Raw genomic sequence first — 19,020 nt, forward strand, 5'->3', positions numbered from 1 at the left:
TCGATAATTGCTAGGACATAGGGTATTTGTTTGTCTTCTATAAACACTTCGGCTGTTATGTTGTTACGTTCGTTATGAAGAAGAGCAATGTTTCTTTTCTTGTTTTTAGAATATTCAGTGAAAGTACTACTTCTACTTGATGAACAGAGAAAAAACGGAATTGCTATAGCAAATAATATGAAGACATAAATTATCCGCAAAAAACTATTTGTATTTGTTTCTAAATTTCAATATACGATATCATCGATAACGCAACTAAGCAATGCTTATCTGTCGCGTTCGTTATTACAAATTCTGGGTGGATAAGACCATTTTGGTGAAGATTTGTTCTCTGAGGTGGACAGTTTGGTCGTGGAGCTTTCGCTGTTCTTCTGGACGACATCATAAGCACAAACTTCAGGTAGAAGTGAAGTGTTCGAATTTCTTCACATACGGTTCACAGCTTGTCCTGTAGACCCCGATGTTCATTGGTTTTTGCTGACCTTAAGCCTGTCATTGTTTACTTCTTTGACTATTTCTATAAGGTGAATAAAGTGACTGCGTGTTGACACTTGTCTTCTAAGAATCGTGCAATTAGTTTGGCGGTAAACGATCATCCAGCGGCAAACAACGGGGGTCTTTTTCCGAGGACAGTATTTCAAAGATTTTAAGATACTGACATCCAGTCTTGTTCATAGCTCATTCTACAAACCACAAGCTTCCATCTGATGTATGATTGACTGCCACACCCTCTTCTGTTACAAATATATCGTAATTTAAAATTAACCTTTAGTAATCTATATTTCGAACCTAATCCCCAGTTCTGAGTATATTGTATTTTACTAGTTGTTTGTCCGTTGTGGTCATGTTGGTCATCTATTTATTTATATAACATTTTACACTACTTTGAACCGATAATAAATGGAGTAGTGACCCAGTTGACCCATTCTGTCTGTCGAGCGTGCCTGTCAGCCAATTAAGTGGTAGAATGGACCTCGACTCTTTACCCAAGTCAGTTAGTTAGTTTTCGAACTCACGTGTTTCTAGCCTCAAGGTTAAATCAGTCAGTCTATCGTGTCAAAGCCAAGATCTAGATCGTGATAAATTATCTTCTGTATATCAGTGTGTAGACACTTACGCGCCGATAATCCTTGTCCAAGAAGCAAGATATCTAATTCCAGTATAACTGATTCAGAATGCAATGATACAAATGTATTAGTAAGAATAGGTACAAGAACATAAACCGATCACTGTTGCATGAACGTTTAGTTCAGCCCTGATGGGCCACCTACCAGCATGCTACATTCAACCTTGTCCCGAGTAGTCCTTTCAAGTCGCTATTCATTCTTTTTGTGTCTGCTTCCAATTATCGGCGCACTATGTTCTTCGTCCTTCCCCTTTTCGTTTCCCTACAGGAATCCATGTTAGCGCTTGCCTCGTGATGCAGTCAGATGGTTTTCTCAATGTGTGTCCTATCCACTTCTAACGCCTTATCTGGCACCGGTCATCACTTGGAATGCGTCTGTCAGCTGTCCTCCATGCACGAGTTTGCACTGTAGTCCGTCGTATGAATTCCGAATGATGGTGACAATTTTCTCAGGTATTCTATGGTGTCGAAGAAGTTTCCGAAATGTTCTCCTATCCACACTGTCAAATGCTTTCTCACAATCAAGCAAGTTGATGTATAGTGACGAGTTCCATTCAATTGATTGTGCGACTATTATCCATAGTGTCGCGATTTGGTCTGTGCACAACCGGTCCTTACGGAATCCAGATTGTTGATCTTGAAGTTGGTCATCTACTGAGTCTTTCATACGGTTCAACAACACCTCGCTGAAAATCTTTCTTGGTACTGACAATAGTGTGATGCCTCTGTAGTTCTCGCATTTTGCTCAGATCTCCTTTCTTTGGTATCTTGATGAGGTGTCCCTCTTCCCGGTCCTTCGGGACTTTTTGTTCCTTCCAAATCTTCCTGAATAGAACGTGAAGCATACTTGCATTTACTTCCATGTCTGACTTTAGTGCTTCGGTTGGTATATTGTCGAATCCTTCTGCTTTCCCGCTCTTGATTTGTCTGATGTCCGTCCTGATTCCTTCGATCGTTAGTGGAGTGACACCTATAGGAAGGTCTGTGTATGCTGCTTCGATATCCGGTGGATTTAATGGAGCTGGTCTATTCAAGAGTTCTTCTGTTCTTGAATTTCAGTAATTGGTTTGCCTTCTTTGTTCTTGACCGGTCTCCATGGTTTAACATATTTTCCTACTAGTTTCTTCATTGTGTCATAGAGCTGACTCACATTTCCTTTTCTTGAAGCTTTTTCCGCTGTCGCTATCAGCTCTTCCACGTATTTCTGCTTGTCGGCTCTAATGCTCCTCTTTTGTCTGTTTCTGTGTATTCAGCTTCTGTATTGACTCTCCATGTTCTCGTTTTCCTGTTGTTAATTCCTATCCTATTGTTCTTCCTTTCTTGAACCTTGTCTAGGGTTTCGATAGAGATCAATTCATTATGATGATACTTCTTGCGGCCCAGCACCTGCTAACACGTTGAAGTTAGTGCTTTTTTGATCACTTTCTAGTTGTCCTCCATCGTATTTTCTTTTTTCAGTAGATGCTGTAAGGCTTGGAACCTGTTGTTGAGAGTTATCTTGAATTCGTTGAGTTTGTCAGTGTCCCTTAGGAAGGCTCTATTAAACGTTTGTGATGCTGTTTATCCAGCTGTCCAATGTTTCTTTAACTTCAGTTTCATCTCGGCCACAACTAGGTGGTGATCTAAAGCAATGTCAGCTCCCGTCGTGTGGTCCGGTGAGGCCCATGTAGTTTTGTGTATGCGATTCTGTGGCAATGTTGTGCCGAATAAAACCAATATGTTGAATGCATATCGGTTTGCAAATCACTCCCCATTGACGTTCATTTCTCATAGTCCACGTCGTCCCATGATATCTTCATATCCAATGTTGTCCATTACAACTTCAGCGTTTAGGTCTCCTATCAGGATGGTGAGATCCTTTCTTGGGCATTCCACTATGATCGATTGCAGCCTCGAGTAGAACTGATCTTCATCGTCGCCGTTGCTATCATTGATGGGTGCGTAACATTGGATAACATTCATTGTGATTCCCTCCTTTGTTTTGAAGGATGCTTTGATGATCCTGGATCCGTGAGATTCCCATCCTATAAGTGCATTTCGTGCTTCTTTGAACAGCGTCAGGGCAACTCCCTGAGTGTGCAAAGCATTCTCCTCTTTGTGACCGAAGTACAGCAGCATTTCTCCCGTATCTAGCCTTTTCTGTTGAGCTTGGGTCCAATGGGTTTCGCTGACTCCGAGCACCATCAAGTCGTATCTCCTCATTTCCGTTGCTGTTTGACTGGTTCTCCCAGTCTCACACATTGTCTGGACATCCCATGTACCTATAAAAATTGTTGCTCTGGTTGTTAGAAGGGGCATCGGCCTCGTGGCTTCTGAAGAATCTCATCTTGCACCATGAGGCGTCATAATTCTTCCTTCAACTCCCAGGGTAGAGTTTAAATTATTTATTCTGCTGAGCGTTTTTTAACAAGGTTTTTTTCTACGGGACGGGGTTGCCAACCCCCTCCTTTTCCCGGACTTGGGACCGGCAGTAGCGCTAGGAGAGCTACGGGCGGAGTTCATGGCGTGCAATTGATTAATACACGCTGAATATCTTTGACGTTGATGTGGATCGATAAACTGGTAGATATTCAGTGAATCAGGTAGCGCTCAGAGACATTTCACTGACCCTACAACTCAATATCATCCATCAATTTCGTAATTATCCTGAGTATTGGATCAACACTGAAGTAGTGTTTCAAATAGCAAATTGATAGTAAATTTGGTTAGTGGGAGTGGTAAAGTTTCAATCTTTGGATTTTCACGTAAACTACATCCCATTTTTGATTTACTATAAATTCATCTCTCTGATAATGCTATTATTCCACCATATGGTCCAGTAATTTACCATAGAAAAGGTTTTAACAAGCAATTAGACTATAAAAACTAAAGTCTTTGAGTGAAGTAACGCTATTGCTTATTTATGGCGATTTCTATTAATACCATGATAGCACTTAAAAAGCACTAACATCAAGTGGTGACCTGTAACGTACGCCCTTTTTCCAGAAGCAACTAATCTTTATTTGAACCAGTCTCCTGTCCTCATTCCATGGAGTAGGAATTACGGAGGTTTGTATTTCCATGAATAAGCAGTACGACTGAGGATACTTGATAATGCTAGGTACTATAAATTGTAATGATCCCACAGTTGAGTACCACTTCGAAATCCTGAACACCAGACATCTTCGTCGCAGTTCAGATTTTATCAATAGTATACATTTACTACACGTGTAATCGCTACTACTGCTTAATCTTAAGAGTATTAAGTTAGCTTATTGAAGTTTGTATTCTTAGTTTCCGCCAACTGATTAGTTAACTTTGAGATTGTATATTATCGTTCGTGGTTTTGAGTCGAGGATCTTTCACATCAGTAAAACTATCATTTTGGCCAGTTTAGTAATTCTAATGTCTTATCAAACTATCCGATAACACCATGATATCATTGAACATGAATAACGGAGCCGCTTCAAAATTACTTCGGTTGAAGATGAAGATCCGATTCATACAATATGCATAGAATTACATGTTGACCAATACCTTTTTTGTTACTTCGGTCGCTAAAAAAACTACGGACATCTGAAATTACTGACAAAAGCCCACATTTCTCTCTTTTTTTGTTATCGTATTTATGTTGAGAACAGAGTTTATTTCTAAGAACTTTCGTCTAAATTTGATCGAATAATTTCACAGTATTTGGGCGCCGAGTTAATGTGAGACATTAAAGAGAAAGAAGGTATTTGTAAAATCTCAGAGAAAGAATCTGAAGTAATTCCAAATCCAAATTCTTTCTCTGAGATTTTACAAATACATTCTTCCTCTTTAGAGTTTATTTTTGTGCTTAATTATGCTAATAAGGTAAATGGCATAAAATGAAAAGTGACAGGTGAACTGAATCAATTTGCAAAATAATTAAGTAGTATTTTGTGGTAAGAAACTATTTCATTGAAAATGAAAACTTGTCGATAAGTGGTATTATTGTACAGAATACATTCATCTGAGTGTTTGAAAATGAAGATGATGGGAGTGAATTATTTATCTTGTGATTATTTATTTAGTATGCTTACCAAAAGTGTATTTATCAGACAATTATTTTATGACAAAATTTTTAATCTCGTCGTGATTGTAAACCATTTTTGAACTAATTTATGATTCCACGAACAATATTCTGTCTGGTTAGGATGGGACATTGGTGGCTCCAGAAGTAATTCGATTATATATCGGACTAGTCAAAACAGTCATACTTCGAAGTATTTGAGTATAAACCGACCAAAAAGTTAGTTCTCATAGTTTCAGCAGTCCGAAAACTGTCACTAATCGTACAGAGAAGCTTGAAACATGCATGAACAAGAAAATCCTGTTCAACCTTCTCATCTTATAAGGTTTTTTAAGAATTTTAGTAGATCACCTTTCTAGGGTTACTGCCTGTTTCAAGCCTGGATAGAGGGTTGTACATACGGTCAGCAACCTCATCTCGTAGTAAACAACATGAATCCATCTAAACCCTCCTTTGGGAATTGGAGGATCTTCATTTAGAAGAATTATAACGCCTTACGGTGAATGCCTAGATCCTTCGGAAGTCAGGAGACCAATGATTCTTCTGGTAACCTGATCAACAAATAATATAGGTACATAGAATGTTCAGAAAATGTGGGAGACTTGGAGGACCAGTCAAATAACTGCGGAAATGAGGATACCACGTGAAGGTTTTCGGAATAAGTGAAACCCATTGGACCCAAGCTGGACAGGAAATATTAGACTTGGCACCTTAGTGATCAATAATTCTTGAGTCGTCTCACTATACGTCCATAAAGTTAGCCGTTGGCTATTAGTACCTAATAGATATTAGGTATTAGTTTTAGAATTAAATGTTTGCACAAACTAGTTAACAATCGAACGATTATCATTATTATTAAACATCAGTAGTAACATGTAGGTATGCATGGAACAGGTATAATTGCATCCGTAATCACAAATATATATGGTAGGTAATAACAAGCAAATCACTGTTGATCGATAAAGAAATAAAGTACAAGTATTTTTTCCACACAATGTGTACAGTCAAACAGAAAATAGTTTGACTGCGTTTAATTGTAAAAGGATTAGTAAGGATGTAAACAATGATAGTAAAGAAATCAGATGAAATTATTGATCAGTCAATAAATCAATACATGATTATCAATATTAGTAGTAGTTGTTGTTGTGACACAAATAATTAACATTTTGAACCAGTCATTTATTGTGATTTAGAAAAAGAGCGCAGAAACAAGAATGAGAATTCAAGTGAAAATATCAGTAGAGGAAATAATAGTACAAATAAACATAGAGTGAACTGCTATATATATATATATATATATATATATATATATATATATATATATATATATATATATATATATATATATATATATATATATATATATATATATATATATATATAATTGAATGGCATTTCACAATTTTATTTAACATTCAACTGGTGGTTCAGTAACATTCGTAGAATTACTTGTCTTTGAATGAACTTATTCTTTCCGAAAACATACGATGTACATTACTATCACTAAATGAATTATGTTTCTTTTTTAATATATGTAAGCGTGTTACACTGATATCAAGGAGGGGGCTGTGTCGGCAAAATGTATCTCAATGGGAGAACTATTCTTTTTCACAAGAAAAGATAAGGAGAATAATTTATTTCATATTAACTTGATAACACTGATAGTAGTAGGTGTTGTAATAGGCTCAAAATAGTAACGACAACATCAGCAGTGTAATCGTTTTCAGAAGAAAAAACAGAATAAAACACATAAAAAACTTTGCATAAGCACAGTGATCCTAAATACGCAAGATTTAAATGTTGATGGTAGCCAATAATCACATACTGCAAATAGGAAGAGTTGAGAGATCCCTGATAGCTTAATTCTTGACAAGACAAAGAATATGTAGTAAACGCTATGAATCGATTGTCTTTAGAAGGGATAAAGGCGAAGAAAATCAAAGCTAATAAGTGTAGAAAGATTGAGTGCAATAAGAATTAGTACTGTATATGTTGTACAGAACAACACAACTGTCAAACGACAATGATACTTTGGGGTTAGCATTTTAAAAGAAAAATGAAGGCAATAGAGATCAATAACTGTTTTCTTTTCTTAAAAAATCAACCCGAAAGAGACAATGAAGGAATAAGCAACCAGTGTTTGAACACAAACAAAAGTAGTAAAAGTTCCAATGGTGATGCGATACTACAATGGAAATAACAGTCACATTTGCATAATCATGATTATCATCTTTAATAAAATGGATTTAAACTACTTGTCTGTTGTTGATGCATCATATTATTTCCAGAGCCATCAATAACGGACCATGCACTTGCAGTATTGATCGGCACCATATAATTGGGTTGTACTGTTGCGACCGAACCACTAGCAGGATAATATGGTCGAACTTGATAGAACATTGGATTATTCATTGTGTTATGATAAATTGGACCTGACAGAGGTGCCGGTGCTGGTGCCAATTGATTCAGTGATGGTTTCAATGACTGATTAGGTATAAATGGATTACAAGCTGCACCAGTTACAGATTTCGAACCAACAGTGAATGGATTTGTAGAAGCTAATTGGGGAAGGAGAAAAAATATAATGCAAAGTAAAATTATGAATTTGACGACAATTGCAACTTACAACACCAAAGATTCGAAACGATCATGTTGGTTGATTAAAAGACGTATATAATATTCACTTTCAGTGCTACTTTCCTTAATCACTTCGTGATAAACTGCCATGAGTTTTTTCATGAAATATGTAGCGAATTTTCACACTGGCTGGCGATAGAATAACACCAAACTCGCAATAAGTGCTTTCTAAATGTTTAATCTTTGTCAGAAAACAACGTTGAACCTAATTCACAGTATTCACACTAACAATTTAAGCAAATACACATGATGCCATGAAGATAATGATGACCAATTATTTGTTAACATTTTCAAACACATTAAGTTTTCTATTGTATGATCAAGTAGGTTACACAATCCAAAATTTTGTACTGTTGTTGTTAAGCAGAACAGGAATCGTTGTATAAGACATTTGGAATAAGTAGATAAGAGTATACTAACTGTTTTGTATTCAATGTTGGGAGGAGAACCAAGATAAACCTGCTGAGATTAAAAAACGTCTAAACATATGAGCATAAAAATGAAACAAACCAAGTAGTCCTAATCCATATAACCCAAGCAAACAAAGAAACAAAGTAATCTGAAACTTAACACGCAAATCTTTTTCTGAAATACTATAAGGACTATCAGTCTCCGCATAGCCAAGGCTTCAATAAACCTTAGTATACACCCCTGAAGGCTTTTGTACAACACTACAAATGCTGACTTGTTATCAACTTTATGAACAGTCTCAACCAAATGTTTCGCAATGATAACTTTCGCCTTCTCATTGCACTATCAAAATTTACCAAAGGGACTGTTTTAAATTTCTGAAAAGACTACACAAGTTATTAGAAGGTTTTATATGAACGAGTTAACCTCAAGTGCACAATTAAATTGGAACGAGTGAAACTGCACTTCTATAAATCTTGTTTGTCAAATCACATATTCCCGAACCAGCTACGTAAGATTCTTCTTTCAAGTAAATTACAACTAAATATTACAAATCTTATTCAACAGACGAAATCCTAAATGATAAGTTGGTCAATTTAATTGAACTGTAAACTCAAAGATTACCTGTATGAACAGAAATGTCTATAGTTTGCCATATCAGATTAGTTTTTGAAAAACCAGATTAATAATCCATAAAATTGGCCAGATTTAAGGCAAAATACATCATTTGGAAATTGTAATATATGAATCAGGAATTGTTTGTTATATAAAATAAAATCGTTAATGTTGGGGCTGACTAATATGAAGTGTTAACTTGAATCAGTTTATAAGCGAAATTGTGAGATAAATTATCAGAATAAATATGGTCAACATGGGGTAAGAGAGAAAGAGAGAGAGAAAATGTTGTGATTACAAATCGGAAATTGCGTAATATGTAAAATAATTAGGTCACATATAGTAGATTCAGGGGTGGATATCGAATAAATTCCTCAAAAAGGGGTTATCAAGTGTAAAGATAATAATAATAATAATAATAATAATAATAATAATAATAATAATAATAATAATAATAATAATAATAATAGTAATAATAATAATAATAGTAATAATAATAATAATAATAATAATAATAATAAGTTTGGAACATAAAATGAACATTAATCAGATTACGTCACCACATTATAAGATTGATTATTAGTTAGTTGACCAGGGTAAAAGGAGTGGCTGAACATACTTCTTTTGGATACAAAGCTCTGGCTTTTTGATCCGAATAGCAATTGCTTCAGCCGTCTGCAGGATTCGCAGTCTTACGGAATTAGGTAGACTGCTGTTGACACGATAGACTATTGCAAAAGATTGCTCCATGTTGGCTGTATGTCCTGTTTGGACTAAATGGTCTAAGATGGAGCTGTTAACAGTTTTGACAACACCTTTGCTTAAACCACACGGGTAGGTGCTCACGAGCCCGAATGTACAAATTCCTAGAACATCTGCCAAGGTGTTGTCAGATCACTGAATATCTACCAGTTTATCGATCCACATCAACGTCAAAGATATTCAGCGTGTATTAATCAATTGCACGCCATGAACTCCGCCCGTAGCTCTCCTAGCGCTACTGCCGGTCCCAAGTCCGGGAAAAGGAGGGGGTTGGCAACCCCGTCCCGTAGAAAAAAACCTTGTTAAAAAACGCTCAGCAGAATAAATAATTTAAACTCTACCCTGGGAGTTGAAGGAAGAATTATGACGCCTCATGGTGCAAGATGAGATTCTTCAGAAGCCACGAGGCCGATGCCCCTTCTAACAACCAGAGCAACAATTTTTATAGGTACATGGGATGTCCAGACAATGTGTGAGACTGGGAGAACCAGTCAAACAGCAACGGAAATGAGGAGATACGACTTGATGGTGCTCGGAGTCAGCGAAACCCATTGGACCCAAGCTCAACAGAAAAGGCTAGATACGGGAGAAATGCTGCTGTACTTCGGTCACAAAGAGGAGAATGCTTTGCACACTCAGGGAGTTGCCCTGACGCTGTTCAAAGAAGCACGAAATGCACTTATAGGATGGGAATCTCACGGATCCAGGATCATCAAAGCATCCTTCAAAACAAAGGAGGGAATCACAATGAATGTTATCCAATGTTACGCACCCATCAATGATAGCAACGGCGACGATGAAGATCAGTTCTACTCGAGGCTGCAATCGATCATAGTGGAATGCCCAAGAAAGGATCTCACCATCCTGATAGGAGACCTAAACGCTGAAGTTGTAATGGACAACATTGGATATGAAGACATCATGGGACGTCCATGTCGTTGATAGGACACACATTGAGAAAACCATAAAACTGCATCACAAGGCAAGCGCTAACATGGATTCCTGTGGGGAAACAAAAAGGGGAGGGTCGAAGAACATAGTGCGCCGATAACTGGAAGCAGACACAAAAAGAATGAATAGCGACTTGAAAGGACTACTCGGGACAAGGTTGAATGTAGCATGCTGGTGGGTGGCCTATGCTCTTCCAGGAGTCCAAGGTGGCCTAACTAAGTAAGGAAGTACAACATAAACCCCAGAATTGACTATCAGTGCCCTATTCGCAAACCTCTATGATCGATTGAGTACATTAGCCACTTCATCCTTAGAGAATTAAAGTTAGTTCAGGGCTAAACAGGTGGATATAGCGCACCAGTTTCATTCTCCTGAACCAAAGCTGAGAAGCATATTAACTACTCAGCAATTCAAGTCATTAAAAGAATTACGAAATAATGCCAATAGTATTATACTTAAGCCTGATAAAGAACCTGGTGTTGTTATTATTAAGTCCGATTACAAAAAGAAAATGGAATCCATTTTTAGTGATAAAAGCAAATGTATGGCTGATGTTGACTCCAATGGATCGTATGAATTAGAAGTAAACTCGAATCTAATGAAATTGTTGAACAATAATGATATGTTGAAGATCTAACTGAAGACTCAATTCAAAAAATGTGTCTGTGTAAATGATAGTGTGATAACATAATCATAGGCGATGAACGTGAAGATGTGGACCGCTTGTTAAAAGAACTCAACACAAGGCAAAAGTATATTTGTCCTACATGCGAAGAATAACCAACTTACTTTTCTAAACACACTGGTTCCGTCAAACGTCCTATGTATAGAAAGCCGACATGGACAGGGAAACATCTTCATTTCCATAGTCACTGCCCAATTGATTACAAACGTGGATTAATAAATGGCTTATTCAATAGAATCAATCATATTTGCACTAGCGATACTACTGAAGTAGAGACGAAGCTCTTGACTGAAACATTAATGAATAAAGGTTATTCGTTGAAGTTTATAAATCGATGGGTTCCAGTACGATTAGACCTATGACACTTCCAGCACCCAAAAAGCGGGTTTACATTATGTTGCCGTTTAGAGGTGACTCAATTAGTCTCATGTTGAAACGGAGACTTAAATTAGCCATCAACAGAACACTTGATGCAGCTCAACTTGTAATTATTGAAAACACAAGGTCTATGTTTCGCCAAAAAACCAAACAGCACGTAAGTGATTGTGGCACATCCCATTCTGTCTATCAATTCACATGTATATGCGGAAACACGTACATAGGGAGGAGCGATCAAGATGGAACACATACCCAAACAGCTACAGAAACAACTGAATTCCAATGATCAAATAGGGTCACAGGATAGACATCCTCCTCCATTGCGAAACATTTGGTTGAGACTGGTCATAAGGTTTATATCAAGTCAGCATTTGTAGTGTTGTAAAAAATCCTTCAAGGGTGTATACTAAGGTTTACTGAAGGCTTGGCAGTACGGAAACCCTATTTATGTGTTCAAAAACGATTTTTTCATACTAGAGGGACGTTAAAAGATAGCATGAACACTAAAAACACTGCTCACTTCGATGTAATCTACATCAATTTCTACACGTCAAAGCCCTTGAATTAATGGAGTCAAGCCGCACCTTGTTACCATAACGTGGCTAGTAGAGTGATAGTAATCATAGTATTTATGACGCAAAACTCTTTGTTACCACAAGGTGAAAGATATTCATTAGAGATGTTATTATTAACAAGTTATTTCTGCATTACGTTTTCAAGAAACCTACTAGCAATTTCGATTGACAAGTGATTTGATGCATGACCCTGTTACATATTTTATGCATTTTCTGGACTTACACTAATTAAATTATTACGTCTACTGCAATATACTTTTAATAAGTATCGTATTATCAATTTAAATGACCACCGATAGGATAGATAATATGAACTAAGGGTAGTTGAATATATCAATTCAATCTGTCATATTAATCGACATTACAATAACAGGAAACAAACAGTAATTAAATAAAAATGAAATGATGGTTCTATAAGTAAATGGAGTTGATTAGGAAACCAAATGTAGGGACAATTTTCAAAAAAAGAAATACAAGATGTAGAACAATACAATATATCTGATCTACAAGAACTGTATTGTAGTCATACATACACTAATTGATGTTTGAAAACAGTAAACATACATGGCTGTTGAGAATACAGAAAAGGAGACAAGAATGATGACTATTTTAATGATCCTAGTAATAACAGTCAGACACTTATTAGAATCTGACACATATGAATATTTATTAAATTTGTCAAAGAATAATTGCATAGCGAGATGAAATTGTCAAGACATAAACCCCAGAGTAGTATTAGACATGACTATTGGTTATGGCGACTGTATCTGTCATAACTTGTGACCTTGTGTCCTACTAATATATAACTTAATGATACCGCCAATTAGAAAATAGCAACTTAGCGACCGAACCAATGACACACAAACCCGTACTAGTCTAGAGTCTTTATCAGTCCTTCTTCCTGCCTGGCTCTTCCTGTTGAATCCAGAACACAAATCTCAGCGTCCGCGATATGAATCGTGTATTTAAAACATTTTGGGTTTATATACAAACCAAACAGACCACATCACAGCATAAAATACAAAAATAACATTTGTACAAGACCTGGTCAAAAGTGGTTGTGAATGTGGGAGACTGTAATTAATAAACTGGGCACAACTTAAGAACGGTAGTCAGTCAGTCAGCTACAACGTAGGACTAGGCACATATATGCATCGGTCCAAGTTGCCATACCTCATTAACACAACAAGATGAACGCCGGATTCATAAAAGTAGTTAATCCAGTGATGGTAATATATAAAAGAAAGATTGCGTATAAGGATATAGTACAGGAAGAAAGAATTAGTTCGTAGAAAGAAAGATATGAAGCGATTTTAGTCTCACAGTTTAAGGGAAGACAGAGAGTGTATACACCGACGCCATCGTGATCGATTCTCAGCCATGTCACCAAGAGTCTCCAACCATTGGATACGATAGTCACGCGGACTCCAACCAAGTAGTCTGCATCTACCAACATGACTCAGACTAGAAGTTAGTGACTTCAAGCACTGGTGTCACGTTTAGGTTTGGCCGCCCTTAACTTTCTTCCAAGCATCTCCAACACCGGTTAGCATTGCACGTCGTGGTAATCGGTGTTCAGGCATGCGTAACACGTGACCCAACCATCTCAGTCAATGAAGATTCACAACCTCATCAACTGATTTACCATCGTTCACTAATAACCTGCGTCTAACCTCACTATTACTTACCCGGTGATCCCAGCGAACGCCAGCAATATTTCCGAGGCATCCGTGGTCAAATACTAGTCGCTTACGAGTATCTTCTCTTAATGGCCACGTTTTGCAGCCGTAAATTAAAACAGAACGAACTTCCGCGCAGTATACTCGTCCCTTAATTGACAGACGGATATCTCGCCTTCGCCACAGGTGTATAGACATACATAGTCTAGTTACTGAATGGTTATATGATAAGAATATACGTATAATATTAGTCCATAAATAGTTCTCAGAAGTTACCATTCATAATTCTCGTCGAGATATAACAGTATCACATCTTGTTGTATCGATACACTTAATCAGCATTCAATCAACAGTTTGAACTACAAAAAACGAGTGAATTTCAAGGATCCAATAAGAGGACATGATAAGCAAACAGCTTGCGAAGCATTCAGTTGAGATAGATCGTAGATTCCATATCAAATCAGCTTTGGAGTTTCGCATGAAAGTGCACAGAGGCAAATACAAATGTTCACTGGGCTTTTGGCCATACAAATATTTAAACTAATTCGACGTGCTCTGAAATATTTTGTTCTTAAATTGAACCTGTTCTGTTAATATTAATTAATAATCTAGACTGGTATGATCCACTGTTTCTATTATTACCTTTGTTTACTTTATTCATGCGTATGTTCGTGCACATTGACGATAATTCAATCAGTGTCGCCATCTTGAAACACCGAATTTGGTGGCTTGAACATGTACTGTGAGTTTCGTCCGAGCGAATTCCACATCATGGATTATTTGGTGCTGAGACGGGTTAAAAAAAGTGGAGAGGAGGTCAGTGTATGGCATGGTGTCGTAATATGAAAGGAATCTGTATATGACTGGCATCTGTTGATTCTTCATGACCCCTTAGTTGAAGTCCTACAGGTAGTGCAACATAGTGACTAGAGATTTTATCAGACATGGCTCAGAAGAGAAGCCATTGGCGATCCTTCTGTAACTTTCTTTTAATTTATTCATATAAGTTAGAAAGACTTCTTCAACTGAAAGAATGTTTTCTGGTTGTATTTTTTTAGACTAAACTGCTGCTCTCATTACTATTATCATCTCACTCCCATACACTAATTTTTATTCCTTTTTGTTGTTTTTATTATATACACTCTCCTTTCTATCTCTTCATAATCTCATTTTTATTGTGTGGAGAATATATATTTTGGTGTCCCTTTGTATGAACATATATATATATATATATATATATATATATATATATATATATATATATATATATATATATATATATATATATATATATATATATATATATATATAAATTTACTTCGGATCAATTTATATAATATGAGATAGAAGACTGTAAGTGAATATGTAAAGTATATACTACTTAAAAGCAGCATAATAAATAATAGTAGTAACGGTTATTTGAGAATTATTTAAGCTAAATAAAGAGAAAAAAACTAACTATCTAAGCATAATCAAACACAAATTATTTATCATCTGTTTTATTTTTTCAATCAGACAAGTAGACTTTGCTCTAAGATAGAAAACAGTAGTATCATATGGCAAAAATTATTAAATGATTTTATAGTAACATTATTAGAAAGAATGAATTAATCAATTTAAAACAATCAAAGAACGTGCAAACTGTTAGTGACACGGATAAGTAAATATTCAAAATGTTCATCACATTGTGGAAATAATTGTAAATTTACAACCAAGTAAAATAAAATAATCGTCTGCAATAATTCTCATATAATGAAGTTATTTCAGAATAATCAAATAACATGTATGATTTCATGTGGGACTTCAAAAAGAAAAATACATACTTGGAGCGTTTGATATAGTTAGTCACTTAAACATGTGTTTATTTAACAAGGGGAATTGGGGCGATAATTATCTGGCAGTCAAACTGTCATTTCAATAATAAACAGTAGTTTTACGTGAATACCATATTCAACTGACTAAACCTTGAATAATTATGCTTGTTTGGTAATGATGAATAAAATTGATAGTTTATGCATAAACTACCTGGTTACTGGGTAGTAATTAATGCTTTGGTCTCTAGTTCTCATTGTTGAGTGAATTCTATGCAACAGAAGTTTGTAACAAAACTTAAAACTGAACGATTTGACATGATAGTGCAATTTGTAAGCGGTTGGAGGTAACTTGTAATATGACTGAGAAATTTTAGTCAGCACCGCAAACTAAATAATATTTGTAATCACACGATGACCGATAACTGTAATCATCCCGGTTGGGAAAAGGTCAGCATGATCCTAGTAACCCATTTGAATGATGAGTTATGTAATACAATGCTCAAATAGCTGATAAATATCAGTTAGCTAGGAAACCTAGGTTTAAGGCTTTCTAATAATTTACTTTCGCTGTTTTGTACTTATATCGATCGACTATTTTGATATATCCATAATAAAGTGAGTAATCGTCTGTTTATTGAATTATTTGAAGATCAAAGCCTATTAATTGCTGACTTTTCCATACAACATTTTTAAAGCATCCATAATAAAGAATATAAGATTTGTATTCACAGTCATTTGCATGAACTGAAATAAATACTTAAAGGTTCTGTTAAACTGTGGAAAGTATTTTGGTTTACCGCTACTTCGGTATGTTGACAGTCTAAAGACTGATAGGCGCACCAGAGACTTGATCTACATGATGGTTCAAAATGTAATAAACACTACAAATACCGATCGTGCAAAGACGCTAATTGTGAGTGAAGTGCCGTTTATTGAATGAGTGTTACAATTATGCGGCCTTACTGAGAGATCAGTATAAGAATGAAAAGATAATGTTTTATAACCGATTTCTACCTCACTTTCATTACTGTTATGATTTATAGGCGCCACTAATATCATGTGACAAAAAACAATTCAGAATCTTGATTTTTATCATTTAGCTTCTAAGCCAACCAAGACTCGTAGCTTTGATTCACTGCCAAGTCCATATTGGTCACCGATACGGTAGCTTCTCTTCCTGCTCTGCCCGTTGAGTCCAGAACAAATTAACCATCCTCCACCACACAAATATTGTTTCAAGCATGCGTATTTTATATACAAACATATTCGACCACACCACATCATAAAATGGAAAACAACAATTATATGTGATCGAGCCGAAGAGTGACTATGAGTAGGGGGGGACTGAGAATAATAAGCTGGCAGCAGATTAAGAGTAGTAAATAACATAAAAGTAACTAATTGGTCAAGGGGAATCCCATGATAAAAGGAATATATATATATATATAATCTAGTTACTTTATAATTATACAATAAGGGTATATACAATAATAATCCGTAAATTAATCCAGACACTTACTATTCATTTAATCTTTGTCAGATATAATAATTACCTACACTTTTCTGAGCGGTCAGATTAATGTAGTAATCAATTATCATGATTTCATAGGTTCGTAGTTCTCATTTGCACAATTTAAATATGTAAACTTTAAAAATAGATAGCAGGATTTTTCGTACAGTTAAAGACAGAATTTTTAGGAACTGTCGTCTAATCAAGAACATCATCTGGAATGTGTGAATTAAAAAAGAACCAGAAGTCTGCCTTAATTTCAGTTTAGATGAGAATTGTCGATAGTTTACTTTTAAAGTTGACTAAAGACAAGTAGTTTAATGGTTAAGTTACTAGACTTAACTAGCACCTCAGAGGTTCGTACCGCACTCAACCTGCTTTGCTTCGGGCAACCGAATAGTCCTCATACAAACAGTATATGGGTCAAAGTCTACTACATAAGACTGTACTTGGTGAGTTGTAGTATGTTTAGGCGTCCATGAAAGTTGCCACTTGTCAACAAGATGTATCTAAAGTGTCAGGGGAGCTCATGCACCGTATGGAATTCTAACCTTTGTCACCCGATGTCACAATTACAAAAGATTACCATCACCGAGCTATTTAAATCGAGACTGATATCCATACTATAAATAAATTGATAGAGTTCAAGATAGATGGAGTAAGAGTATTAACTACCACTAAACCAGTAAAATTTGAGAAATCAAACATGTGAATAGATTGTAAACAATAAAACAATTTTGCAAGGAATTACCTGGATTTTTTTCAATCAGCTTTTCCAAGTCAACTAATTTCTGATGTTCACCTAAAAAGTCAGCAGGAGTTCGTTTACGTACAGTCTGTTGTTCTTGATGTTGTTGTTGTTCTATAGTTAAAGATGTTTGTGCATTTTGAAAAGTGGACTGCTGTTGAAACTGCTGCGGAAATTGATCATTCATATTGTTTGAAGTTCCATTCAAATCAAAATCAAAATGCCCATTGTTATTATTGAGATTGCTACCACTGTTGGTATGATGATGATGGTTAGAAATAACTGACTCAGTGTTTGTATTAGAAGTGGACGGTAATGTAGCACCTAAGGTTGATTCCAAATTCCACATTTCATCGGAATTACTTGCTGTAGAATGTGTTGTAATATTTGGTTGATCTATTGAAAATATAGATAGTTTAAAAATATTGCAACTCATTTACAAAATACAGGTTTTTATTTAGTTGACTTTAAACCCCATTATTCGTGCAACGGTCAGGGATACTATCCGGCCCAGACCAATTAAACTACTTGAAGTATACTTCAAGGATCTAAAACTTTGAAACCTTTAACCACCGAACTGTTGGTTTCAACACAATATTAATTAAAATAATATATTTTACAGAATAGTAACGTTTTACTGAACGATACTGACATTTATTTGAAAAGTGAAACAAAAGCTGAGTATTCGGTGATATAAATATGATACCTAGCTAAAAAAAAATAATCTATCTGTTAGAATTCCTAACGATTTACATCATAAATAAAGTATATTTGAAGTGCGTCCAAAAATTGGAAGATTTTAACCATTTTCTTGCTTAAATACATCGGTAATCGAAAATACAACTTTATAGTAATGTCGGGTGTTCTTATGTAGATGGATTAATTATGAACCTCTCGTTGTCGTTCAGGACAAAATCACCATCAGTGGTTACTCGGAGATCAGAAAACTTTGCCAAAAGCATCCAATCGAGCTACAAATGATCTCCGTGACCAGAGAGCCCAAGGGACAACTGCTTGAGGCCGGTCGCGCACGGCCTTTTTGTGGGAGGTTTTTAGTATGTTAGCTCCGTTCTCGATAGGGCCTTACCGCCGGAGA

The 19,020-nt window shown here is 35.9% G+C and overlaps 1 protein-coding gene across 2 annotated transcripts in view; it reads right to left on the reverse strand.

Annotated features, from left to right (window-relative positions):
• Positions 1 to 4,893: 4,893 nt before the first annotated feature.
• The window catches only part of EPN2_1 (Epsin-2), a 35,311-nt gene continuing 21,184 nt past the window's right edge, over positions 4,894 to 19,020 (reverse strand). Inside the window, exons 5-7 of one of the 2 annotated variants that reach the window (XM_051210561.1) lie at positions 17,928 to 18,320; positions 14,495 to 14,638; positions 4,894 to 7,717 (exon numbers count right to left, since the gene is read on the reverse strand). In XM_051210561.1, the coding sequence (XP_051070568.1) occupies positions 14,622 to 14,638; positions 17,928 to 18,320 (410 nt within the window). In that variant the 3' untranslated portion in view covers positions 4,894 to 7,717; positions 14,495 to 14,621. The remainder of the gene's footprint in view (positions 7,718 to 14,494; positions 14,639 to 17,927; positions 18,321 to 19,020) is intronic. The other variant, XM_012945165.3, reaches the window with a different exon arrangement.

The sequence above is a fragment of the Schistosoma haematobium genome, chromosome ZW (genome assembly GCF_000699445.3).
Source record: "Schistosoma haematobium chromosome ZW, whole genome shotgun sequence".
Classification (NCBI taxonomy): Eukaryota; Metazoa; Platyhelminthes; class Trematoda; order Strigeidida; family Schistosomatidae; genus Schistosoma; species Schistosoma haematobium.